This window comes from Pseudophryne corroboree, chromosome 3 (genome assembly GCF_028390025.1).
Source record: "Pseudophryne corroboree isolate aPseCor3 chromosome 3, aPseCor3.hap2, whole genome shotgun sequence".
Classification (NCBI taxonomy): Eukaryota; Metazoa; Chordata; class Amphibia; order Anura; family Myobatrachidae; genus Pseudophryne; species Pseudophryne corroboree.
Genome location: NC_086446.1, coordinates 687,922,456 through 687,949,980, shown reverse-complemented (window position 1 = coordinate 687,949,980; position 27,525 = coordinate 687,922,456). Strand labels below are relative to the sequence as shown.

Here is a 27,525-nt window from a genome sequence, read left to right as displayed (position 1 = left end):
AGATGTATGGCCTCCCGCAGCAACAACAGCAGCGGCACCAGTAGCATCATCTCGCAAACGCCAACTCATTCCTAGGCAGGCTACGCTATATATCACCGCTTTCCGTAAGAGGCACACCGCTGACAACCTCTTACAGAAACTGAGGGACATCATTGCACAATGGCTTACCCCAATTAGACTCTCCTGGGGATTTGTGATATTGCACAACGCCACCAATATTGTGCATGCATTACATCTGGGCAAATTCCAGCATGTCCCATGTTTTGCACATACAATTAATTTGGTGGTGCAGAATTTTTTTGAAAATGACAGGGGCGTGCAGGAGATGCTGTCGGTGGCCTTAAAAATTGCGGGCCAGTTTCGGCATTCAGCCACTGCGTGCCGAAGACTGGAGCACCATCAAACACACCTGAACCGGGCCCTGCCATCACCTGAAGCAAGAGGTTGTAACGAGGTGGAATTCAACACTCTATATGCCAGGATTCAAGGGTGGTCAATCTGTTGAAATCAGAGCACTACATTTTGGCCATCGTGCTCGATCCTAGGTTTAAAGCCTACGTTGTATCTCTCTTTCCAGCAGCCACACGTCTGCAGACGTTCAAAGGCCTGCTTGTGAGAAAATTGTCAACTCAAGCGGAACGTGACCTGTCAACAGCTCCTCCTTCACTTTCTTCCGCAACTGGGCTGCGAGGAAAAGGATAAGATTTCCTAGCCCACCCGCTGGCGGTGATGCAGGGCAGTCAGGAGCGAGTGCTGACATCTGTTCCGGACTGAAGGACCTGCCAACGATTACTGACATGTCTACTGTCACTGCATATGATTCTCTCACCATTGAAAGAATGGTGGACAATTATATGAGTGACCACATCCAAGTAGGCATGTCAGACGTATACTGGCAGGAAAAAGAGGCAATTTGGATGCCCTTTCACAAATACCAGGTTTATTTTACCTAAGTTGCCTCCAATGTGTACTCTGAAAGAGTGTTTAGTGCAGCCGGTAACCTTGTCAGCGATCGGCGTAGGAGGTTACTTCCACAAAATGTGGAGAAGATGATATTCATCAAAATTAATTATAAATTCCTCCGGGAAGACCTTGACCAGCAATTGCCTCCAAAATGTACACAGGGACCTGTGATGGTGGATTCCAGTGGGGATGAATTAATACTCTGTGAGGAGGATGTACACAGTGAAAGGGGTGAGGAATCGGAGGATGAGATCGACATCTTGCCTCTGTAGAGCCAGTTTGTGCAAGGAGAGATTGATTGCTTCTTTTTTGGTGGGGGCCCAAACAAACCAGTTATTTCAGCCGCAGTCGTGTGGCAGACAATGTCGCTGAAATGACTGATTTGTTAGTGTGCATGTCCTGTTTATACATCATAAGGGTGGGTGGGAGGGCCCAAGGACAATTCCATCTTGCACCTCTTTTTCTTCTTTGCATCATGTGCTGTTTGGGGCCTAGTTTTTTTAAGTGCCATCCTGTCTGCCACTGCAGTGCCACTCCTAGATGGGCCAGGTGTTTGTGCCGCACACTTGTGTCGCTTAGCTTAGTCATACAGCCACCTCGGTGCAACCTTTTGGCCTAAAAACAATATTGTGAGGTGTTCAGAATAGACTGGAAATGAGTGCAAATTAATGTTATCGAGTTTAATAATACCGTTGGATTAAAATTACCCCCATATTCTGTGATTTTAGCTGTTTTTATGTTTTTTTTTTAAATCATCCAAAACCAAAACCCGAAAGGGTGGTTTTGGCAAAACCAAACCAAAACACGAGCAGGGAATTAGAACCAAAACCAAAACACGAAAAGTGCCTGCAGCACATCTCTACGCACAATACTCAAGTGTCATACTGTATATCAAATTACTCAGCACAGGCTCCTGCTGCATCCTAGTTGCATTGCATTGAGACTAAGATGCATTTTTACCAAAAAAAGACACCTGAAGCTAGCAGAGTTGCACGGGACTTGGTGGCTCACTCCCGCCAGGCATCTCCTGCTGTATGGTGTATTGAAGCTGGGTGTATGGGGATGCATCTGTACTGTAGGTTGTGATTCAGTGAAATAATGTTATCAACTTGTTTTTGAAAAAATAAAGTATTAGGTTCAGTATATATTGACCGCAGGTTAGAACACTGTATTTTATCATAATTCATTGAGCTAAATAGCACATTTTTCTGGAGCTATCCTTTAAAGCAACTGTCAGCCATCTTTCCTTGTGCTTGGTCTGTCCTTACAGTATAGTATATTGTTGTAGGTGGCTGTTCTATGAAGAAGAAAAAAACATTTAGACTGGTTGTTCCTAGTGTGTATGTTTATATTCCAGACTTTCTACCTTCACCTCTCAATTGGGTGTGGTTCATCAAATCGACAGTGTCTAGGTCGACAGTGTTTAGGTCGACCACTATAGGTCGACAGTCACTAGGTCGACATGGATGTAAGGTCGACAGGGTTTCTAGGTCGACATGTGCTAGGTCGACAGGTCTAAAGGTCGACATTAATTTTTTTTGGTGTTGTTTTCTTCGTAGAGTGACCGGGATCCCAAATTAGTGCACCGCGTCCCCTCGCATGGCTCGCTTCGCTCGCCATGCTTCGGGCATGGTGCCTTCGCTCCGCTACCGCTTCGCTCGGCACTCTTTACCGTTCCAATCGTAGTCCACGTGGATCGTTAAGTATGAAAAAATTAAAAAAAAAAATGTGAAAAACTCATGTCGACCTTTAGACCTGTCGACCGAGCACATGTCGACCTAGAAACCCTGTTGACCTTCCATCCATGTCGACCTAGTGACTGTATACCTGTAGTGGTCGACCTAAACATTGTCGACCTAGACACTGTCGATCTTCAGACCGGATCCCCTCTCGGGTATGGTTCATCAAATCGAGAGTGTCTAGGTCGACAATCGTTAAGTATGGGGGGGGGGGGGGGGATGTGAAAAACTCATGTTGACCTTTAGACCTGTCGACCTAGCACATGTCGACCTAGAAACCCTGTCGACCTTCCATCCATATCGACCTAGTGACTGTCGACCTATAGTGGTCGACCTAAACATTGTCGACCTAGACACTGTCGATCTTCAGACCGGATCCCCTCTCAATTATGGTTTGGAGAAGACTATATACTATTTGGACACCAGAGTGTTGAATAAGTCCCTTAATTCTAGCATGTTTCAGTCACATGCAACAAACTAGAGGGGTAGCAAATTTGTTCTTAATAATGATCAGAATCAGGCAGCCTAATCAGATCCAGTGTTATTATTGTAAAAGTGAGATACTTTCTTCAGCTTACTTAAATCTTTTCCTCCGTGGTGACATCTAATGGCCTCTAACATTAAGAAAGAAAGAATGTGAATATTATGATACCCTCGTCACAAAATCCGAAGGTCCTTTCTGTCTGTTTCTCCTCTTGGACTATCTCCTGCCTTTGATACTTCCTATCCTTCACAGAATGCATATGTTTCCTCAAACTCACTTATACCCCATTCAAACCATGTTCATCCTGCAGTCCCCTTGACATTATCTCTAAGCACCGGTGATCATCTAGCTGGGGAACTAAACCCAGGTAGTCCCTTACTCACCAAGCCAGGACCCAGGTTGCCCCAGCAATATCCCAGGGTTAGAAGCTCAGTGTGAAAGGGGTATTACTGTATAACCACAGCCCCCTATGTCTCTATCTCTGTGCAACTCCCTCTGCACCCGCTCCTCTTCTGACTTCTTGTACTCACCTCCAAGACCTAGCTCCCCAGTGCCTTGCTCAATAGTTCGGCTACTCAGAGTTTTGACCAGGCTCCTCAACTTTAAATATACCCTGAAGAGACACACCTATTTATTAACCATTGCCTACTCTCATCATAACTCAACACTGTTCTCCTCTACTCCTCCACCATGTATCATTATTAGCCCACCCTCACACCTTCTCCTTAATATGTTAGCTCTTTCGGCCAGGTCCCTCTTCTCTTCTTTAAGCTAGCACTATGTCACCAGTGATCCACTAATTTTACTAGTTTTCCCTGATGTTTTGCTCGCCCATTCATTGGGAACAGGACTTGATGCTCCTTCTAGCAGCTGTGGGTTGCCCAAACCTTGCCCCCGTTGTACTACCCAGTCGGTGACTTTGTGTTATAGTAATTTTTTTTTTTTACTTAGGCTATGGTTACCTTTTATGTGTTGTACTTATGCTTTGTTACTCTATTATTTTGCAGTATTTTTATGTATACCCCTTGCACATCTCTGCAGACGATTGTTGGTGCCTTTGAAATAAAAGCTAATAATATTATACAGTTAAACAGCACGTATCGCTGTGGGAGACTTTATTAGTACTCAAAGAACATCCAATACTCACGTGCACATGACAACATCTATTCTTCTAATACATAGCATTGTCTGGGGATAGTTTGTTTGGTGCTTCATGGAATTTCACAATCATGGAAACACAGCCAACGTGATTCTATTTCTCTCCAATAGTAATGGGAAATAGCAAGAGTTTATAATATAAACATCCTGAAAAATCTGTATAGCCTTCTGTAGATATATATATATAGATATATATATATATATAGATATAGATATATATATATATATATATACTAGCTGAATACCCGTGCTTCGCTACGGGATGAGGATGGTAAATTAGAATTATAGTTGTTTGTTAATTTACTTTGGCTATAGATCTAGTATATAGGCATATCTTGCTTCCCTGACCCACTTTGTGTATTGGCTGGACCCCTTTTTGGTCCCCCAAGGGACCTTGCTCTTCCCACTATACAACTGTCAGTCTGTGGCTTCTTGGTGCCTCCATTCCCCTACTCACATCATGTCAGTGCCCCTGTGAAATGATCGATTTATTTACAGTTTCTTGTATAGCGCAGTACATTATGCATCTCCTGATATACTCTGTGCTGCTGGGGGACCCTGCTACTTCCACTATATAACTCTGTGTGTGGGATCGTGCTGCCTCCATTCCCTTCCTCACATCATGTTACTGTCACATGAAGCCCTGTCATCACTGACATATCATGCATGTCCTGATATAGTCTGTGCTGTTGGCCCACCCGTAGGGGTGCTAGGGGTGTGTTACCCCCACAGTGTTTGTTCCCAGATTGTAAGTCATATGTGTACCAAGTTTTATGTAAATTGCACCAGGCATTCCAGAGTTATGCTGTCTGCTGAAATTCTCTGTGCTGCTGCCTCACCCCTAGGAGTGCTAGGGGTGTCTTACCTGCCCCGTGTTTGTTCCCCGATTGTAAGTCATATGTGTAACAAGTTTGGTGTAAATTGCTCCAGGCATTCCAGAGTTATGCTGCCTACTGAAATATTCTGTGCTGCTGCCTGCCACACCCCTAGGGGTGCTAGGGGTGTCTTACCCCCACAGTGTTTGTTCCCAGATTGTAAATCACATGTGTACCAAATTTGGTGTAAATTGCTGCAGGCATTCCGTAGTTATGCTGGAACATACATATACACATACATACATACATACATACATACATACATACATACATACATACACATACATTTTGGCGATTTCCGTGGATGGGCAATGACAATTTGTAAAAACGGTTCTTAGCAAGCACCTGGGACCTAAGGAGAAGCTACCTGCCAAGTTTCAAGATTGTAGGCCTAGTGGTTTAAGAGATTTCGTGATGAGTCAATCAGTGAGTCAATCTCTTTTTTTGCCTTTTATATATATATATACTATGATATGTATGTATGTATGTATCTTCCAATGGTAGGCACTAGAGACTCAGAGATGTATAGTGGGTGACTGGAGGAGCCTGGGCACTTTCACAATAGGAGCTGGGTGCTTTACTTTTTAATGATGCTGATGCAGTTTTATTTTTGTTTTCTTTAAGCTGGGTAAACACAGTCAGATAAAATGCCTAACCGACCAACAAGCATTTTATCTGACAGCCCCACACCTATCAGATATTATATGCATACACTTTGAGATATTTCACACTGTATGGCCACACATACAGTATCTTTGTTCCTGCTCTGGGGAGGAGACATTTCCCCATTCCACCACATTGAAGGAACAGGGAAAATGTCCATGGCAGTGCATACGGGATCCGGTCTGAAGATCGACAGTGTCTAGGTCGACAATGTTTAGGTCGACCACTATAGGTCGACAGTCACTAGGTCGACATGGATGGAAGGTCGACAGGGTTTCTAGGTCGACATGTGCTAGGTCGACAGGTCTAAAGGTCGACATGAGTTTTTCACTTTTTTTTTATTTTTTCATACTTAACGATCCACGTGGACTACGATTGGAACGGTAAAGTGTGCTGAGCGAAGCGGTAGTGGAGCGAAGGCACCATGCCCGAAGCATGGCGAGCCATGCGAGGGGACACAGTGCACTAATTTGGGATCCCGGTCACTCTACGAAGAAAACGACACCCAAAAAAAAAATTTCCTCATGTCGACCTTTAGACCTGTCGACCTAGCACATGTCGACCTAGAAACCCTGTCGACCTTCCATCCATGTCGACCTAGTGACTGTCGACCTATAGTGGTCGACCTAAACATTGTCGACCTAGACACTGTAGATAAAATGAACCACACCCGTGCATACATGGACGATGTTAATCTTGAAATGCATCAGACAAACATGCTGAATGACTAGGCATGTCCAACTGATCAATATTTTCGGATCAGTTGCACGCATACACTGCATAACTATCAGGGCGATCCACCAAAACAGTGTGGATTGGCCAATTAAATAGCATATGCCCAGCATTCATTTTTGGACTGGAGGTGGCGCAGACTGCAGAGACACTGCTTGCAGTTCTCTGAGCCCGCAGTCCGTTCTCCAAATGTGGGACCCGCTTTGGAGGGGTCTGAACACTGTCAACACAAACAGCTGCACATGACCCTTCCTGTAAGTTATTTCCACATTATTGGCAGGGAGTGTACCAGATAACACTGTGAATGCCCCCTGGAAGAAGAAGCTACAACTTGGGAAGTGTCAGTGGTGACTAAGTCATAAAAATGGTTTAGCCCTCAAATTGCCAAACCCAGTATGATGGGCTATTCTTTTAGACCTTCCCCCTCTTTGGCGTGCTTCCTCCTCGGGAAAGCTTGCTGACGGATGACCACAGAACATAGTGGTCATTTTCTCACAGCTCCTGCAGCAAAGTTATAGCACCTACCGTATTTCAGCTATATCCTACTCTAAACCTCACTATACAGTACTTAGTTCAACTGTAGTTAGTTGAGCTGTATATACATACTGTACTGTATATTGTGGGTGATTCAGAGCTGATCGTAGATGTGCTAAATTTAACACATCTACGATCAGATTCTCAGACATGCAGGGGGACGCCCAGCACAGGGCTAGTCCACCCCACAAGTCAGGCCCTGCTCCCTCCCCCCTTCCCGCATGAGTGTGAAAGCATTGCACGGTGGTGATGCTTTTGCACCCGCCGAGTAGCTCCCTGCCTGCGCAGCCTAGCAGCTCCCTGCCTGCACAGCCTAGCTGCGCTGGCAGGCGGCTACCCACCCCGTTCTGGGTCGCAGCAGCTGCGTGTCTAGTCTGGACACGCCCGCTATGATCTGGACACGCCTGCGTTGTCCCGACCACGCCCCACCAATGGCGTTCTAACACCATTGGCACACCCCCTCCCGCGACTGCCTCTGCCTGTCAATCGCATCCCAGCTCCGGCCCCGATCAGCCTGTTCTCATCGCACTGGAGGAGTAAGTCCTGGGCTGCGCAGAGACTGCACACAGTGGATTTTAGCAGCTCAGCGTACACATGGGATCACACACTTGAACAGCAAATTGACATTCCCCCTGGAGGGGGCGAACGCAGGACAGCAAAGTTTGCAGCCCAGCGATCAGGTCTGAATCACCCCCTCGAACTCCACTGTTGAATTGTGAATTTTCAGAAATCCAATCTTGTTCCATCTCAAAGTTGGTTTATTTAGGAGTAGTCTTCAAAACAAAACTTCAAAATTATTTCTTCCACAGGAGAAGATTTTCTCCTTGCAGTGTCTGGTTAGATTTCTACTGAAAAATAAATCTGTGTTGATCAATTTCTGCGTGACAATCTTGGTGGAATTTGCCCAGTTCTATTCTAGAGTGTTCCAGTTGGAACTTCAAACACAGTGGGACAAGTCTGAGGGGTGGGGGGAGGGTGTTTCCTTCAATAAACTTTTCAGGGTCATTGGATGGCCAAACAGTCAAAGCTTCTCATCAGAGTCCTCAAATTTCAGGCTGTGCCTGTATTTCTCCCTCACCCTCTCCTGTAGGTTCTTCCCGCGAAAGTATCAGGCAACGTGATGTTCGCCACTTATCTAAGCTACCAGGGAGCCACAAACAGTTCCCAATCACAGCAGACAGTCAGGATTATGAGATAAGCAGCTGTCTCATCAGTTTTTATTTTGAGAGTAGAGAACTTGGTACAGGACTACCTCAGTCACTAGTACGTCCACCCGGGTGTACTATGTTATACTGACGTTTGGGATCCCGGCGCCCAGCATACCAGCACCAGGATCCTGACCGCCGGAATGCAGCAGCGTGGCGAGCCCCAAAGAGCCCCTTGCGGTCTCACTGCGCACGCCACGCTGCGGGCACGGTGGCACGCTATGTGCGCCACGTTATTTAATCTCTCTCCAGGGGTGTCAAGGATACTCCAAGAGGGAGATAGTTGTTGGTATGCCGGCTGTCGGGATCCCGGCCCGGGGTATGCTGAGCGCTGGGATCCCGACAGGTGGCATATCGAATGCCTCCCCATCCACCCAGTGGAGTGGTCTTTCCATCCTGAGGTTTTCCGGAAATTAGTGGATTGTTGGAGTCAGCTGGAAGTTGATTGCTTCCAGGCTAAACCACAGGGTGCACAAATACTGTGCCTAAATATGAGATTTGGGAGCATTTCTCATAGATGTACCAGGAAAAATAAATTTGAGTGGACAGCACTAACAGTGTGTACAAAAATACTACATCTGAGTCAGCCTTAGATGCTATGATCTCCTCCTTAATGTACTGTATCTACAGTATTCCCACCAATAGCACTGCACTTGCGGGTTCTAAGCAAAACTAAAGATAGAAAGGATGCACTCTATTCTAATAGCTCCAGACTGGCCCCGCGGGTCTTGATATGTGATTTACTCAGCAAGTAAAGCATTTTTCCCATAATGCATCCTCCCACTCAGGACAAATCTTCTCAACAAGGGCTCCTTCCTTCACAAGACCATGCCTTGGTTAAGTTTAATAGGGTGGATATTGAGGCAGCCATCCTAAAGCCTAACGGTTTTGTAGATAATATTGGGGCAGATGTATTAACCTGGAGAAGGCATAAGGAAGTGATAAACCAGTGATATGTGCAAGGTGATAAAGGCACCAGCCAATCAGCTAACTGTTAATTTACATATGGGAGCTGATTGGCTGGTGCCTATATCACCTTGCACATATCACTGGTTTATCACTTCCTTATGCCTTCTCCAGGTTAATACATCTGCCCCATTGTTCTGACAGTGTTAAAAGCGCATAAACCAGTATAGTCCCAGATCTGTCATAGGGTCTGGAAACCCTGCTTTACTTAGGCTGTGTACACACGGCGCGATGTGCCGTACAGCCCGATATTGACTATTCGACGGGGCCGGAGAACACCCCCACCGATATAGTCAATGTTGGGCTGCCTGCACAGTCTATTTTTTCTTGCAATGCAGAACCGCGCATCGGCATCGCAAGCTGTGTACACACGGTGCAATATGCACTAACTTTCCTTACGATTTTGACTATATAGTCAAAATCGTAAGGAAAGTTAAATGCATATTGGACCTTGTGTATGCACCTTATGTGTGAGAAGAGAGGCTTTAGTTCTTTGCGTCTTTGAATAGACACCTCCCGTGGAAAAATGGACGCAGTTGCTGATAATTTCTGATGAACTTCTGATGAAACCGCTTTGAGGGCACAGCGGAGAAACGCGTCAAGGAAGCGTCCCCCCTTCCGTGGATTTGACTGCTGACCAGACTTTATCTACCATTCCGTTTCAAGCAGCCTGTACCCATCTATCCCCCAGTCTGCACTCCAGGCTTCATATCGCTGCCAGAGACGTCCGGCTGTGCGATTACAGCACATCAGCTTATATCAAGTAAGCCTGTAGGGGAGATGGAGAAGCACCGCTGAACAGCAACGGATGGAGGTTTGAAAAGGCCTCCTAACAGCGGTGAGCATTGATTCTAAGGTGGCTATCATCGTGCTGCTACATTATATCAATATACACAGCCCAAGATACCTGCTGGGCAATTGACTTTTAATAAGAATTTAAACTGGTTCATTGTCATCTGGCTAATCTAGCCTTATTTGGACTTTTAATTATCAGCAACTACGTCCATTTTTTCCACGGAGGTGTCTATTCAATATTGCCTATATGCGAGGGCAGTTTATGAGCTGACTCATCTGACACCTGCAGCTATTGAATTTCAACAGCTGCAGGTGGCAATGCCCTATCTCCATAGCAGGGACAGAGGTGTACCTGGGGGTGTGGATCATTAAATCGACAGTATCTAGGTCGACAATGTTTACGTCGACCACTATTGGTCGACAGTCACTAGGTCGACAGGGTTTCTATGTCGACATGTGGTAGGTCGACAGGTCAAAAGGTCGACATGAGGATTGTTTTTTTGGGGGGTGTCGTTTTCTTCGTAGAGTGACCGGGAACCCCAATTAGTGTACCATGTCCCCTAGCATGGCGAGCGAGCTTTGGGCAAGGTGCCTTGCTCCGCTACCGCTTCACTCGGCACAGATTACCGTTCCAATCGTAGTCCACGTGGATCGTTAAGTATGAAAAAGTTGAAAAAAATATATATTTTTTAAAACTCACGTCGACCTTTTGACCTGTCGACCTAGCACATGTCGACCTAGAAACCCTGTCGACCTTCCATCCCTGTCGACCTATCGTGGTCGACCTAACATTGTCGACCTAGACAATGTCGACCTTCAGACCTGATCCCGTCCTAGGCTGTGGCGGGTGCCGGCTCAGAGCTGCATGTGTGATCTCGCAAGAGTAGCGAGATCCTGCACATGCGCAGTGGAGTCGGCAGGGAGAGACAGCAATAAACTGATGCGCTGTGTGCTCAGACGGGCATCATTGAAGGGGCGAGTTTTCATTTCCCCGCTTCAGCAGAGATCTTGTCAGTGTTGCTTCCTGCTTCACCTCGGAAATGAGGCGAAGCAGGAAGTTTTATAGCGGCATGATGCGTGCCGTTATAATGCATTCCCCCCTCAGTGTTTTCTTCCTGCCTCTGGCCCATGGGCTTTGTTGGTTCAAAACTGGCTAGAGTGGCAGTTGGTGGGGTATAGAGGAGCCTGTGCTGTCACGTTTTTATTGTGTTGGTGCCCAGACTCCCCCAGCTACCAGTTATACCCCTGATTCTCCATAGTCTCTCATTGAATCAGAGAAAAGGGTTTATCGGTGAGCACAAAAATCTTGTTTTCCTGATGGTGTAAATGCATAATCTGTATTGAAAAACTTTATTAATTCAGTAACTCTTAAAATATATGGACCAAGTAGGTTCACAGAAAGGGTGCGATATTAAACAAAGATTCGGTGTGACACGAAGGAGACTATTTTCCGAGAAAAATATGCATTTACATGTGGACTTAATATGTTGTGCTATACACTACACTGCAGCATCTATGCTGTATAAAGAGAGTTTATTACTTGTGAAGAACAGAACTAGATATAATCCTAAATGACCGGTAGTAATTTCCAACCCTAGTGTGGATTACATACTTACATATTTAAGCACCTATATTTGATATTCTGTATAAGAGAATTGTGTCTGAAGGGTCTGACCTTAGTAACATTAAAGCTCAATTTTTTGCCATTCTTTATACAAAACAGATCAGAGGTTTATGTAACAGAAAGATGAATTCAGAAATCCTAGGATACAAACGTACACACTAGGAACAACTCATTTAGTTTATAGAGAATGCAGGAATTTAGGGCACACAGGAATGGTTTATACACATTATTTCTTCCAATAACAGAATCCTTTTATATAAAGTGAATAAGAGTTATGATATATACTTACCTCATTAGTACGTCACTGTAACTAACTACTTTATTTTATTAAGATTTGGATGTCAGATTTTTTGGTAAGTATGACGGCACCTCCTGAAGCTCAAACTGAAAGAGTCCTTTGTCCCAATTAATATATATCCATTGTGGAGATCTTTAAGATTTTGGGAAATATTTATGTTATAAACTGGTGCTGTAATCTTAAAACTCTTGGCCGGAGGTGCGGGTTCCAGGCTGAACTCAGACATGTAATTAAAGCGGCAATCATTTACAAGGCAAAGCCATGTTTTGTAAATGATTGCAGCTTTAAAAAAACATCCGAGTTGGTCTGGGAACCCGCACCTGTAAAAATTGTCTGTGTCATTTTGCCTATACTCTTCTTATGTTTTAGGTGTGGGAACATCTTCACATAACTATTCAGTATTTCAACATATTCAATGAGCTGCCACCAAACTTCAGTATAATTATTCTGCAGCATTCAGAAGACAGGTAATTAATATAATTATTTATTTATTTATTTACAATATTCTTCTTTAAACTCAAGTTACTTACTTTTATTCCTTAAAAAAAATCTTTTGTTGAATAATAATTAATTTACTAATTTACTAATTTACTAATTTAGACCTGATCGTAGACGTGCGGAAAAAAAACGCACATCTTGCCTGTAAAGCTCTGCAGTGTCTATTAAGCGTACCTAAAACAAATTGCATTCTCCACACAGCTGAATTAAGGAGGTCATTCCGAGTTGTTCGCTCGCTAGCTGCTTTTAGCAGCATTGCACACGCTAAGCCGCCGCCCTCTGGGAGTGTATCTTAGCTTAGCAGAAGTGCGAACGAAAGATTAGCAGAATTGCGAATAGAAATTTCTTAGCAGTTTCTGAGTAGCTCCACACTTACTCAGCCATTGCGACCAGCTCAGTCCTTTTCGTTCCTGGTTTGACGTCACAAACACACCCAGCGGTTGCCCAACCACTCCCCCGTTTCTCCAGCCACTCCTGCGTTTTGCAACTCGAACGCCTGCGTTTTTCCGCACACTCCCATAAAACGGCCAGTTTCCGCCCAGAAACACCCACTTCCTGTCAATCACACTCCGATCAGCACTGCGATGAAAAAGCTTTGTTATGCCGTGAGTAAAATACTTAACTTTTGTGTAAAATAACTAAGCGCATGCGCTCTGCGAACCTTGCGCATGCGCAATAAGCGACTAATCGCAGTATAGCGAAAATCGGCAACGAGCGAACAACTCGGAATGACCCCCTAAATACATACATTTGAAAAACGCACTTTTGAGGTAGCTGTTTGGAATTGCTAACCTGTATGTTACTATTTATACTGACTTTATATATATTTTTTATCTTGTATATAGATCTTTCTTGTATGGTGCTCTTCTTGAAAAGCCAAAACTTATGTCAATGCAAAAGGGAAAGTTAAGCCAACAAAAAGGAGCCAGTAAGTTTGTTAAATACAGTATTATCATGTTATGTCTTACTGTGTGCCGGATTCAGAGATGTATGCTAATGCATTCACAACTGAGATTTGTACGCAGCAGCTGTGCGAGAATATGCAAATGTCGCAGCAGTCAGGATGTGTATTGAGACGCCCACTGGCACCATAGCAGATCCAAAGATGCAATCGCTGTCACAGATCCTTTGATAATTGGAACCATATAGTCTGCAGCATGGCCGGCTGTACTGAGACGCCAGTGCCATGTTATCTAATTAATGTATCACAGACGCCAGTTGGACCCGCCCCAAAAACAGTCTCACACAAGTGTGTATTTGCCACCTCTTCCCTGTTACCTTCAATTGCTTCCTGGCTGTGTGCCACACTGCAAATAAATTCTCTCTGTGGCCGCCGTCACAAGACCATTGCCGCACATGTGCAGTGTGGCTCAGACACATGTACAGATATCGATAATTGCTCAATTGAGTAAACATCGACATAGCTTACAGCTCTGACTCAGGCTCTGCGTTTGTAATTGCAGTAGTTAGTATCGCACGGAAAACAATCTCCTCAATTTCCTCAGTGCAAGCAAAAGTTGCCCGGTGTTCTGTGGACGGGCAGGCCTTATCCAGCTTGTTGGAGAAAATGGAGGGGTTCCAACAAAATATGATGCAGAATCTACTCATAAAGGAACATCGGCAAAGCTTCACAAGGCAGAAAAACATGTTTGAGAAAATCGATAAGAATCCCACATTGGTAACTTTTATATTGCAGATATATCTTCATCAGTCTGTAAGATAATTAACCCTGATTGTCATTGTTGCCTTTCTTTTCCTTGTTTATCTTGCGTTCATGAGGTTACATGGGGCACTACGGTGGCCTTAGTGGTTTGTATTACTGCCTCACAGCTGTGAGGTCATGAGTTAAATTTCTGACCAATACACCATTAGTGTGGGGTTTATATGTTCTCCATGCACATATCTCCCCATATCTACCTTAGATTAACCCATATCTTCATACAGTACTATACAGGCGGGTGTAGTACGGCTGACCGGCGGTCTCCTGACCGCCGGTCAGCTTACCGACGCCGGGATCCCGGCAGCATACCGACGCCGGGATCCCGGCGGGGAGGGGCGAGTGCAGCAAGCCCCTTGCGGGTTTGCTGCGCTTGCCACGGGTTCTATTCCCACTCTATGGGTGTCGTGGACACCCACGAGTGGAAATAGTCCCTGTTGGTCGGCATGCCGACCATCGGGACAGTGACCCGTCGGGCTGGTGGAGGAGGTCATGTGACTGTACATGGAGTGTTGGGGGGGGGGGGGGGGGTGAGTGCGGTTTGAGGCACTGGAAAAATGCAGTATTTGCATGGAGGGGGTTTCATGACATGCAAATATATATATATATATATATATATATATAAATAGAACAAAGGCTGCGGCACTCAGGGTCTTGAACTCAAGAAAATATATATTAAAGTTCAATTACATAGCGCACCCGCGCCCCACCAACGTTTCGGGGATTCTAACCCCTTTGTCAAGGGTGCGCTATGTAATTGAACTTTAAGATATATTTTCTTGAGTTCAAGACCCTGAGTGCCGCAGCCTTTGTTCTATTTATTAGTAGTTATTCTGAGGCCATCGGGGCAGCTGACCAGCGGAGGGAGTGCCGGACTTTAGAATATTGTATATATATATATATATATATATCTGTCAATAAAACATATAGAGGGGGCGCTCCATAGTGCATAAACTTTTTTTATTTTAAAAACAAACACGAAGGTGCTTTAAAACAAATGTAGCTATTACACTCGTACCGGAAGGCAACCAGGGTGGGCTGGTTACCACATGATTCCACAAAAAACCCAAACGGAACTGGAACAAGGATTGAACCAAATCGTGATAGAATCCACTACCCGCCGGCGGCAATTTCCCCTGGAGCTGCCTTCTGACGAAGTCGATGACGAAACGCGTTAAGGCGGAGTCGAGTGACGCATCGAAATCCCTGCGGCTGACTGAGCAAGTTGTTACGGACGTGTGTATTCCTGCCCGTAAGCTCCAGGGGAAATTGCCGCCAGCGGGTGGTGGATTCTATCACGATTTGGTTCAATCCTTGTTCCAGTTCCGTTTGGGTTTTTTGTGGAATCATGTGGTTACCAGCCCACCCTGGTTGCCTTCCGGTACGAGTGTAATAGCTACATTTGTTTTAAAGCACCTTCGTGTTTGTTTTTAAAATAAAAAAAGTTTATGCACTATGGAGCGCCCCCTCTATATGTTTTATTGACAGATATCTATCTTCGTGGGAGTTCGGACTGATTAAGGGGAGCAGCGATCCTGAATTATCCAAGGAGGATCTAGTGCTTTGAACACTTACATAGTGACTTGTGATTCCACTTACATATTCATATAAAAATCCTGTGTTCCATGCTAAATAACCAGCGCTGTATCTATTGTTTTCTTTATATATATATATATATATATATATATATATATATATATAACTGGGTTCCATGTAAGTAGCTTGCATATCCCCCTGAACAGCAGGCATAGGAGCCAGGCTCATTTTTTTTTTCAATAGAAATAACGTGTATTCAATTAGTTAACGTGTAGGCCCATATTTATTTTCTAATGAAAAAAACAAAAACGATGAGTGCCACTTGGTTCCTATTTCAGCTGTTTGGGGGATATTCAAGCTACCTCCATGGAACCCTGTTTTGCATATGATATTGGAGAAAGGCAATATTGGACACACCTAAAGTGCCAATTATTTACTGTTTATACTGTGTATATATATATATATATATAATTTCATTTAATACATATATATTATATATACTATATCAAAACCTGAGCCGAGAGGAGAATGTGAAAGAGGTATGGGGAGAGGGAAACTTATACCCCTTTCACGCTGCACAAATAACCCGGTATTGCCGGGTCGACGTGCAGTGTGAAAGCGCTATAGTCGAAATCCCGGGTTGAATACCGCGCCAGTGGCAGCGTAAATGGGTGACCCGGGACCCATTCACTACACAACAGGAAGAGGCGGCGTGGAGATGATCTCATCTCTCAGCGCCGGCTCCACCTCCGCTGCCGGCTCCGCCCCCCCGCCGCTCCGCTATGACAACCCGCCCGGCATATTGCCGGGTCGGGGAAGCCAGCAGTAGCGTCCAGTGCCGGATCCCACCCGGGAAGGACCCGTTTCCAATTCCTGGGTGGGATCCGGCATTGGCGGTGTGAAAGGGGTAATAGAGAGAGTGTGAGAGAGAGGGAGACAGAGGAACAGGGAGAGAGGCGTGGGGAGAAAGAGAGAGAGGCATGGTTTGAGAGACAAAGATAAACATTGGGAGAAAGACAGAGAATGAGGAATATATGGATAGAGAAAGAGAGAGAGAGGGCTCCCGGGCCATCACACACCTGTAACAGTGGCGCCGCTCTTTAAGCTGCCTGTCAAACATTTGACAGGTGCAGGCTGCGGCAGCCGGCAGCAAACGTATTGTGCACAGTGACGAGTGGGGGGAAGGGTGGGCGGTACATCAGTACATAGGCAGAGAGGGGGACCCGACCCGCTCTTCCAGCTGACGGCACCACACACACACACACACACACACACACACACTACACACACTACACATACATACATACATACATACATACATACATATATATATGCATACATACATACATACATACATACACATACACTTTCTCTTACTCACTCTTATTGATGGCTGGCTTGTAGGCAGGAATCAGGATCTGTAGCCTTGTCCAGTGTAGCTCCACCCCTTATGTCCCGTGTAGCTCCACCCCCTCCATGTCACGAAGCCTCGCCCCCTTTTCAGCCGGGCACTGCCGCTGTTGCAGGGAAGGAAGGAGGCTACAAGCTGCCGGCGCCACTGCCTGTCAGTGTGACGGGCACAGCAGCCAGCAGCAGCAGGGAGGCCAGGTGCAGCACGGGGATGCAAAGCAGGGAGAGCAGGTCATACAGCTCCTCTTTCCTAATTGCATAACTATAATGACAACTTCTCAAAAATCTTGTTCTTGCTGACATTGAATGTTTTTGACTGGTGCGATATTGGATTATATTTCTATATATCTTTCTGGTGTGATATATATATTTATTTATTTATTTATGTGTGTATGTATATGTATATATATATATATATATATATATACTGTATCTTTCCCAAGTGTTATGTTTCTCATGATAATCTGTAATATCATTCAGATTAACACTGGCACTGCAGAAGATGAAATTGAGAAGAAACTGGTTGCTGACTTTAATGGGATAGTAGATGTAATGGAAGCCTACTTGAGCCCTCTGCTGCTCCAGCTGGACATTTCTCCCCTTAGGTATGCATTGAGTTTTAATTTTGTTCCTATTGTAGCGGTTATGATGGGATACATTTGGTTATAATTAAGGATCAATGCAAACTGATGATGAGACTGTGGTCTTTGTGGTGGAGCTGAAAACATGAAAAACGAAAGGTGGGTACACACTGGAAGATATATCTGCCGATCAATTGATCGGCAGATATATCTATGGACGGATCGGGCAGTGTGTTGAGCATACACACTGCCCGATCCACCGGGGACTGACGTCATGAACCTGGCGGGCGTGTACACACGCCCGCCCAGTTCAGCTGTCAATCACCGCTAGCCGCCGCAGCATGTGTACGCCGCCCGTACACACATAGCGACGCGCCAATATATCGGTAGATATATTGGCCGTCGGCTGTTTGTCAATCACCGCTAGCCGCCGCAGCATGTGTACGCCGCCCGTACACACATAGCGACGCGCCAATATATCGGTAGATATATTGGCCGTCGGCTGTGCTGTGGGACCGACGCGATATGTCTGTGAACGACAGAGTTCACAGACGTATCGGCTGTACATACTGGCCGACGGACCCGTGATATATCGGCCGTTCAAGAGAACGGCCAATATATCGGCCAGTGTGTACGGGTCTTAAGATAGAGGCTGCAGTGTGGTCATTACTATTTCTACTTTGTAGTTACATGATCAGAATTTGCGGTCATAAACAGTGGTGACTGCTGCTCGTGGGCTGCAACGCAAACCACACATTGCATGGGGGAGGGTCCAGTTAACACACATAGAAACATACATGTAATGTTGTATGTAATGTAGGTGTTTGCTCTCTGATGCTGGGGATCAGCAGCGATGTGTTTTACAAAGCAGCTGCTGCACCGGGACACAACATTTGACTTGTCTTTCCTCTAAAAGCTTACCCCCAAACTCCTGTAGAACTAGCCAATGGAAGTCTGGGGGCGGGCTTAGGAAGGAGAAGTTAATCCAAATTCTGCGTCCTGGGTGCAGCAGTGGCTGTGAAATGCACATCGCTGCTGATCCCCGGGGACAGGCAGCCAGCACATATATTACACACAACATTACATGTATGTTTATATGTGTTAAAACCCACCTTACTTCTCCCATGCAAAGTTCACGGCCAGCAGCTGCCACTGGTCATAAATGAAATTAAATATTTTTCAAAGACACAGGTGCTGCATGCCTCTTGCCTCGGTACCAAATAAAATTAGGGTTACGTTTACTAAAGTGCGGGTTTACAAATGTGGAGCTGGTGCCCATAGCAACACATTAGGTTCTATTTAACATTTATCTAGCACTTTCTAGAAGATAATATGTTGAATCTGACTGGTTGTTAAGAGTACCATCTCCACTTTTTGTAAACCCGCACTTTAGTAAATATACCCCTTATACTCTGGAGTCTGATAACAAACTTTTCAGTACAGGGATGGTTATTATCACCATCTATTGCTTCAGGTTGTTTTTTTACTTAACTTTAAACCTTTGCATAACAATACAATTGCATGCTTTCTTCTATTTTCAGTTCTTGTTTATTTAATATCTCTTTTTTTCTGAAGAATTTATATAAATATTACCACATCTTTTTGACAGCACATTAGTTATATTTGCAACTCCGTTTCATTCCTATAATATCATTCTTAGCTGCATGGAGAGAGTATAAAGTGTTCTATTACCTCCAGTGGAAGAACCCACTTCAAGTGGCTAAGGTTTGCGTTATATCCCTAAAAGGACCTTGTGACACTATAAAGAAGCGTGTAAAATTAGACAATAGCCACAGTTTATGATTCCTGCTTTTAACTTTCTTTTTGTTTTACAGTCACATCTAAATAAAGTCCCACAAATTTGTAATATAGGTATGGCGGACCTTATCTATGTGATGTTTCATCTCTTGTAGTTACAGAATCTTCCGTGCCATTTGCGGAGGGTCCCAATAATCATGTATTTGTTACTTATATATTCATTTATAATTACCATTAGTATTTTAATACAAGATCTCAATATCATATTTTTATCATTTTTATATTCTACAGTATTTAAAAAATAATATATTTAATTTGTAGATAAATTATTTAAATTACATTATAAACTGTAATTAGAATGTGAAACATGACAAAGGGGGAGATGCATCAAAGCTTGGAGAGAGATAAATTGGCAATCAACCAGCTCCTAGCTGCAGCGGCATTTCTAGAGAGGAGGGGACCCGTGTGCAGACTCAGTGTGTGGGCCCCCTCCTCTCTTGTAGCCGTCGCCGCTGCTGCTAGGGCTCTCAGCACTGAGACTCTGGCACAGTGCCAGAGTCTACAGCGCATGCGCAGGACTCCGAAAATGGCCGCCGCACCATTTTTCTGGTGTCCTGCGCATGCGCTGTAGACTCTGGCACTGTGCCAGAGTCTCTAGCGCTCAGTGCGCTAGCAGCGGCGGTGATGGCTACGGGAGAGGAGGGGGCCCACACACATTCACAATGGACGCCGGAAAGGTAAGTATAGAAGAAATGGGTGCAGTGTGTACGGTATGGGCCCCCTCTGGACCCAAGGGCCTGTGTGCACCGCACACACTGCACCCATTAGAGATACGCCAGTGCCTAGCTGTCATTTTTCAAACACAGCCCATGGCAGTTAAGAGCTTATTGGCTAGTACAGTACTTTAACTCGCTCCACTTTATCTTTCTCCATGGTTTAGTACAACTGCCCATAATGTGCGCCATACAGTAGGTGAAAAGGTTTGGAAATCATGCACTAAATCCTGACTTATGTGCAGTAGTTGCCAGTATAAACATATCTACGCCAGATTATGTACTATATTTACCTGCCTATTTATCAGTTATTATTTGTTGGTGTTTTTCTCGGTGATACCCACAAATAAGTATCCCCCGAATTCATTTGAAATATTTGCAGTGATTACCCGTTTTCTCTTATGTCCTAGAGGATACTGGGGTCCACATTAGTACCATGGGGTATAGATGGGTCCACTAGGAGCCTTGGGCACTTTAAGAAATCAATAGTGTGCACTGGCTCCTCCCTTCCTATCAGACTCAGTTTAGAAAATGTGCCCAGAGGAGCCGGTCACGCTTAGGGAAGCTCCTGAAGAGTTTTCTGCATTTATTTTCTGTTTGTTGTTTTCAGGCAGGGCTGGGTGGCACCAGCCTGCCTGCTTCGTGGGACTTAGGGGGGAGAATGGCCCAACTTCCTGAAGAGGTAATGGTCCCGTTTCTCTGCTGACAGGACACTAAGCTCCTGATGGAGTCATTCGCAAGCCCCACCACGGCGAGCGTACCCTACCGCAGCACGCCGCCACCCCTAACAGAGCCAGAAGATAGAAGAGTGGTGAGTACAGCGCCGACGTCCCGGTTCCGTTGGCGGGAATGGTGGCACAAGGGTAGGAGTGCAGCTCTGAATGCAGACTGCGCTCCAGGGGGCTCAGAGGACATACACAGACGTGTGTCCCGCTGTGAGGGGCGCGCTGAGCCACCAATGCATGCCCACACTGGCTATCATACCTAACGAGGGTTTTAACCCTCTGTTAGGCCTAAAAATTACCTCAGGCCAGTATAAAAAAGCGGGAAGCCGAGCGCCATTAAGGGGGCGGGGCTTCACTACTAGCGGATCCAGCAGCTCACCAGCGCCATTTTCCTTCTGCAGCTTTCACTGACAGGAATCACAGGGAAGCACAGCTCCTCCACAATGACTCCACGTCTCCTCAGCAGTACCAGGGGGTCTTAGAAGGGGGGGGGGGGAGTATTGTAGTTACTAAGCCCTATTAAGGGACTTAGTCTTGCGACCCAGCTAAGTTTTACTTGGCTACAAGGGCGCTTTGTGGCTGGCTCCAATTTCTATGGTTCCCTGAGGGCTCTGTGTGGGTTAAACTGTGTTTTCACCTTCTGTCTGTGTGTGTGTCCCTTCACGTTACCATGTCCAGGGACTGTGTTTCCTGCACAGTTGAGTGTCTTTCCTCCCCCCGGAGACTCACTACTCTGTATTCAGGATAGTGTACATTCACAGGCTAGTGGGGGCAGAACCCCCATGGTTAGCTTCCATTAAAGGGATGATATCTAATATTCCTACTGAATTATCCCATAATGAGAAAGAAACGCAATTCTTAAGACAGTCTCTGCGTGCCCACAAAAGGGTATTCTGGCCCAGCTCATGCAGGATGATACTGATGACGATACATCAGATCCAGAGGAGGGTGAAGTGGATGCAAGTGGGGAGGATGCGGTCCTGTCACAAGGAATACAGGCCCTGATAGAGGCTATCAGAAATATCCTGCACATTCTTGACAAGACAGCGGAGGTAGAGGAGGAATCTTATGTTAATTTAAAAAAGAAATCCTCAACTACTTTTCCTGCATCAAAGGAATTGAATGCCCTGTTTGAAGAAACTTGGGCTAACCCTGACAAAAAATTTCAGATCCCTAAAAGATTAATTACATAATTTCCCTTTCCTCTGGAAGATATAAAGAGATGAGAAAACCCGCCGATTGTGAACGCATCGGTATCTAGGTTGTCACGTAAGATAGTCTTACCTGTTCCTGGGGCAGCATCCTTAAAGGACACAGCTGACCGCAAGATTGAGAACACTCTCAAATCGTTATACACTGCTGCTGGGGTGGCCCAGAGACCCACTATTGCTTGCGCATGGATCACTAAAGCATTGCTAAGTGGTCAGGTAACCTAATTGACGGATTGGATACCTTACCCAGGAGGGAGATAGTTTTACTCCTGCAGCATATTCAAGACTCTGCTAACTTTATGGTGGAGGCCAAAAAGGAAATTGGTTTGCTCAACGCACGCACCACTGCCATGGCAGTGTCAGCACGCAGGGGCTTGTGGCTACGCCAGTGGACTGCGGATGCGGATTCCAGGAAAGGCGTGGAAAACCTACCATTCACAGGTTAGGCCCTTTTTGGAGATGAACTAGATAAGTGGATATCCAAGTCTATGGCGGGTAAGTCTAGGTACCTTCTTTCCGCAGCACCCCCAGCTAGGAAAACCTACTTTGCTCCAACTCTGCAGTCCTTTCGGACAGTGAAATTCAAAGGCAAATCCAAAGGTTCTTCTACAGCCTTCAAAGGTAATAGAGGTAAACCCAGAAAACCAGCAGCTGCAGGTTCTCAGGAACAGACCTCCGGGTCTGCTTCCTCAAAGCCTTCAGCATGATGGTGGTTCGCACTGCCTGGAAGACAGGCAGGTGGAAGCTCGGTTATGTTATTTCAGTCACGTTTGAGCAACATCTTGCCAGGATCCCTGGGTCACAGACCTTATCACCCAGGGATACAGACTGGAGTTTCAGGAACTCCCACCTCACAGATTCTTCAAATCAGGCTTACCAGCTTCTCCGGAAGCAAGTATGACTTTACAGGCAGCAATTCAAAATCTGGTATAGACTCAGGTCATTGTCCCAGTTCCACTTCAACTACAAAACAAGGGTTATTACTCCAACCTGTTTGTGGTACCGAAACCGGACGGTTCGGTAAGGCCCATTTTAAACCTCAAATCACTGAACCCATATTTAAGGGTGTTCAAGTTCAAGATGGAGTCTTTGAGAGCGGTGATCTCAAGTGTGGCGGAGGGGGAATTCCTGGTGTCTCTGGACATCAAGGATGCATGCCTTCATATTCCGATTTGGCCGCCTCATCAGGCTTATCTAAGGTTTGCACTACAGGACTGCCACTAGCAGTTTCAGGCCCTGCCATTTGGACTCTCCACGGCACCAAGGGTATTCACCAAGGTAATGGCAGCGATGATGTTTCTCTTTCGCAAGCAGGGATTGAACATAATACCGTACCTGGATGACCTGCTGATAAAAGCGCCTTCCAGGGAGAGGTTGTTGGACAGCATTGCCCTCTCAACCCAACTACTTCAAGATTACTTATGGATTCTGAACCTACCAAAATCCCACCTGGAACCAACACAGAGGCTTCCATTTCTGGGAATGATATTGGATACGGAGGAACAGAAGGTATTCCTTTCCTTGGAAAAGGCATTGATATTCCAGTCGATGGTGCGGGATAGCCTAAAACCAGCCCGGATATCGGTGCATCTATGCATTCACCTTCTGGGGAATATGGTCGCCTCATGCGAGGCCCTTCCAGCTGGATCTGCTGGACAAATGGTCCGGATCGCATCTTCACATGCACCAGAGGATACGTCTGTCACCAAAAGCCAGGATTTCTCTTCTGTGGTGTCTTCAGACTGACCGAGGATCGAAGGTTCAGGATTCAAAATTGGGTTCTGCTAAACACAGATGCAAGCCTCAGAGGTTGGGGAGCGGTCACCCAGGGGGAACAGTTCCAAAGAAAACGTCAAGTCAGTAAACCATTCTTCCGATCAACATTCTGTAACTAAGGGCCATATTCAACGCCCTTCTACTTGCATTGCATCGTCTTCAAAATCACAAAATTCAGGTTCAGTCGGACAATGTGACGGCAGTAACGTACGTAAACCGACAGGGCAGAACGAAGAGGTAACAAGAATTCTTCTCTGGGCAGAAAGACACGCGGTGGCGCTGTCGGCAATCCTCATTCCGGGAGTAGACAACTGGGACACGGATTTCCTCAGCAGACACGACCTCCACCCGGGAGAGTAGGGCCTTCACCCGCAGATGTTCAAGTCCTTAGCACGTCGGTGGGGAATTCCACAGATAGACATGATGGCCTCTCGTCTCAACAAGAAGCTAAAGTGGTATTGTAACAGGTCGAGGGACCCGCAAGCAGTGGCGGTGGATGCTGTGGTGACTCCATGGGTCTACCAAATGGTTTACGTGTTTCCACCTCTTCCACTGATCCCAAGAATTCTCAAAAGAAAAAAAAGGGAAAAGGTTCAAGCAATTGTCATTGCTCTGGATTGGCCAAGAAGGGCCTGGTACGCGGATCTACTGGGGATGCTCCTGGAGGACCCAAGGCCTCTGCCTCATCGAGAGGATCTCCTACAACAGGGGCCGTTCGTCTATCACGACTTACCGCGGCTACGTTTGACGGCATGGTAGTTGAGCGTCAAATTCTAGCCCGGAATAGCATTCCGGACAGGGTTATTCCAACCCTGGAATAACCCTGTCGAATCTCACCACTGTTGTGTTACATCCTTCCTCATGATATGTCCGTCCCCTCGGGCACAGTTTCTAGACTGAGTCTGGTAGAAGGGGCATTGAGGGAGGAGCCAGTGCACACTATTGATTTCTTAAAGTGCCCAAGGCTCCTAGTGGACCCTTCTATACCCCATGGTACTAATGTGGACCCCAGTATCCTCTACGGACTACGAGAAAAGGATTTACCGGTAGGTAATTAAAATCCTATTTTTTAAGAAATACTATTTATCAAATCAATAAACAAATAATAAATGGGCCCCTTAGCCTAGTATCTACGTACTTAATACCATGCACTACCCTTGACTACCTTTGTCCCCAGCGCACTACCACTCACAGTGGGATGCAGTTAGCATCCCGGCGGTCGGGATGCAGGCAATCATGTGACCAATGCCGGAATCCCGACACTAACCGCCAACATCCGGAAGGTAAATATCGTGATAATGGTTAGGGTTAGAGCTGGAGGGGGGATTAGGGTTAGGCACTAAAGGCGGGGGGGGAATAGCCCTAGCTGCCACACCCTGAGTCTTAACCCTACCCGCCACCCCCGGTGTCTCAGCCCTATCCGCCTCCCCTTGAATCTTAGCCCTAGCCACCACCCCAGGTGGGTTAAGGTTAGGGAAGGGGGTAGGGGAGTGGTAAAATTATTGCCCAGTCCCGTGTCAGCATTATATTTGTTGGGATGACGGTGTCGGTCATGGGACCGACGGCATCCTGACAGCCGGTATAATGCATCACACCCCTCGCAGTGACTCTTATCACCCCTCGCAGTGACTCTTATCCTTACTGTCCGTCCTCCTCAGGGCATTGAGTGCTTCTGCTGATAACTGTCACTCATTTTGTTGTATCATTATGTCATTGCTTTATTTTTTTTTCTCCTGTACAGTCTGCTTGAACCTTTTTACACTGTACTATTTGTTTGTACTATTGCAATTTTCCCTGTGTGTCACTACTGACGCTTGATGGCGCCATATATATAAAAAATAACAGTTTATTATTCATATTATATTTATTATTTAGTAAAAACACTTTCTAGTTTACCACATTAAGGAATTTCAGCTGACAGATACAACAATGCTTAGGTGCAGGCGGGGTACCTTCTGTGGCAGGACAACAATACAATGTGTGTTTTCAATTTTCCAATGTTGTTAAAGCCTATATTCTGAATTTGGGATTTGTAGGCAGCCGTCCCCACTGCTTTCAACAACAGGATCAATACGAGCAAAGTCCAGGGAGAAAGAAGAGAAGCCAGCATCAGCATCAGGTATGTCTTTAATGATTTTACACTTGCGCACTCTATCGGGTATGCAGGGCCGGTGCTAGGGTGTTCGGCGCCCCCCTGCAAACTATAAATTTGCGCCCTCCCATACTTTACAAAGGGACAGCGCACATAATGCTTATATACATAATGCTCCCTGTAGTAGTGCCGCTTACACGCGTAACACCCCCTGTGGTAGTGCCGCTTATACACAACGCCCCCTGTGGTAGTGCCGCTTATACACAACGCCCCCCTGTGGTAGTGACACTTACACACGTAGCGCCCTCTGCAGTAGTGATGCTTACACACATAACGCCCCCTGCAATAGTGATGTTTACACACGTAACGCCCCTGTACCAGTGATGCTTATACAAGATGCAGTGACGCTTACACACGTAACGCCTCCTGCAGCAGTGACGCTTACACACATAACGCACCCTGTAGCAGTGACGCTTACACACGTAACGCACCCTGTACCAGTGACGCTTACACACACCACGCACCCTGTACCAATGACGCTTACACACACCACCACCCCTGTACCAGTGACGCTTACACACACAACGCCCCCTGTACCAGTGACGCTTACACATGCCACGCCCCCTGTACCAGTGACACTACCACACGCAACGCCCCCTGTACCAGTGACGCTTCCACACGCAACACCCCCGGTACCAGTGACGCTTCCACACGCAACGCCCCCTGTACCAGTGACGCTTTCACACGCAACGCCCCCTGTACCAGTGACGCTGTCACACGCAACGCCCCCTGTACCAGTAAAGCATACACACGCAACGCCCCCTGTACCAGTGACACTTACACACATTATGCTGCACAGTCACACATACACCACATACATACACACACGCACATACTGTACACACAAACACACACACACTGTATACATATACACTCACACACACTTTCACTCACTCTTTCCAGCGGTATCCGGATTCCAGGTCGACAACAAAAAGGTCGACACACCTTAGGTCGATGCCAATTGGTCGACATGGACAAAAGGTAGACATGAACAAGGTCGACATGAGTTTTTCACGATTTTTTCCTTTTTTGGAACCTTTTCATACTTAACGATCCACGTGGACTACGATTGGAACGGTAATCTGTGCACCGTGCCCGAAGCATGGTTCCCCGTCACTCTACGAAGAAAATAACACCCAAAAAACATTAAAAAATCATGTCGACCTTTTTCCATGTCGACCTTGTTCACGTCGACCTTTTGTCCATGTCGACCTAAGGTGTGTCGACCTTTTTGTTGTCGACCTGGAGTCCCAGACCCCTTTCTAGCCACTTACATAAAGAAATCTGGCAACTCGTCCTCCTGTGTTGCAGGCTCCAGCCTGGTCCTGTGTAGCCCCGCCCCTTATTCCCAT

The 27,525-nt window shown here is 45.9% G+C and overlaps 1 protein-coding gene across 3 annotated transcripts in view; it reads left to right on the top strand.

The window, feature by feature from the left end:
• CFAP46 (cilia and flagella associated protein 46) overlaps positions 1–27,525 on the top strand; it is a 798,890-nt gene that overhangs the window by 683,880 nt on the left and 87,485 nt on the right. For all 3 annotated transcript variants that reach the window (XM_063962013.1, XM_063962014.1, XM_063962012.1), the window contains exons 46-50: positions 12,406–12,503; positions 13,380–13,462; positions 14,040–14,212; positions 17,678–17,802; positions 26,058–26,140. In XM_063962013.1, coding sequence (XP_063818083.1) covers positions 12,406–12,503; positions 13,380–13,462; positions 14,040–14,212; positions 17,678–17,802; positions 26,058–26,140 — 562 coding nt within the window. The remainder of the gene's footprint in view (positions 1–12,405; positions 12,504–13,379; positions 13,463–14,039; positions 14,213–17,677; positions 17,803–26,057; positions 26,141–27,525) is intronic.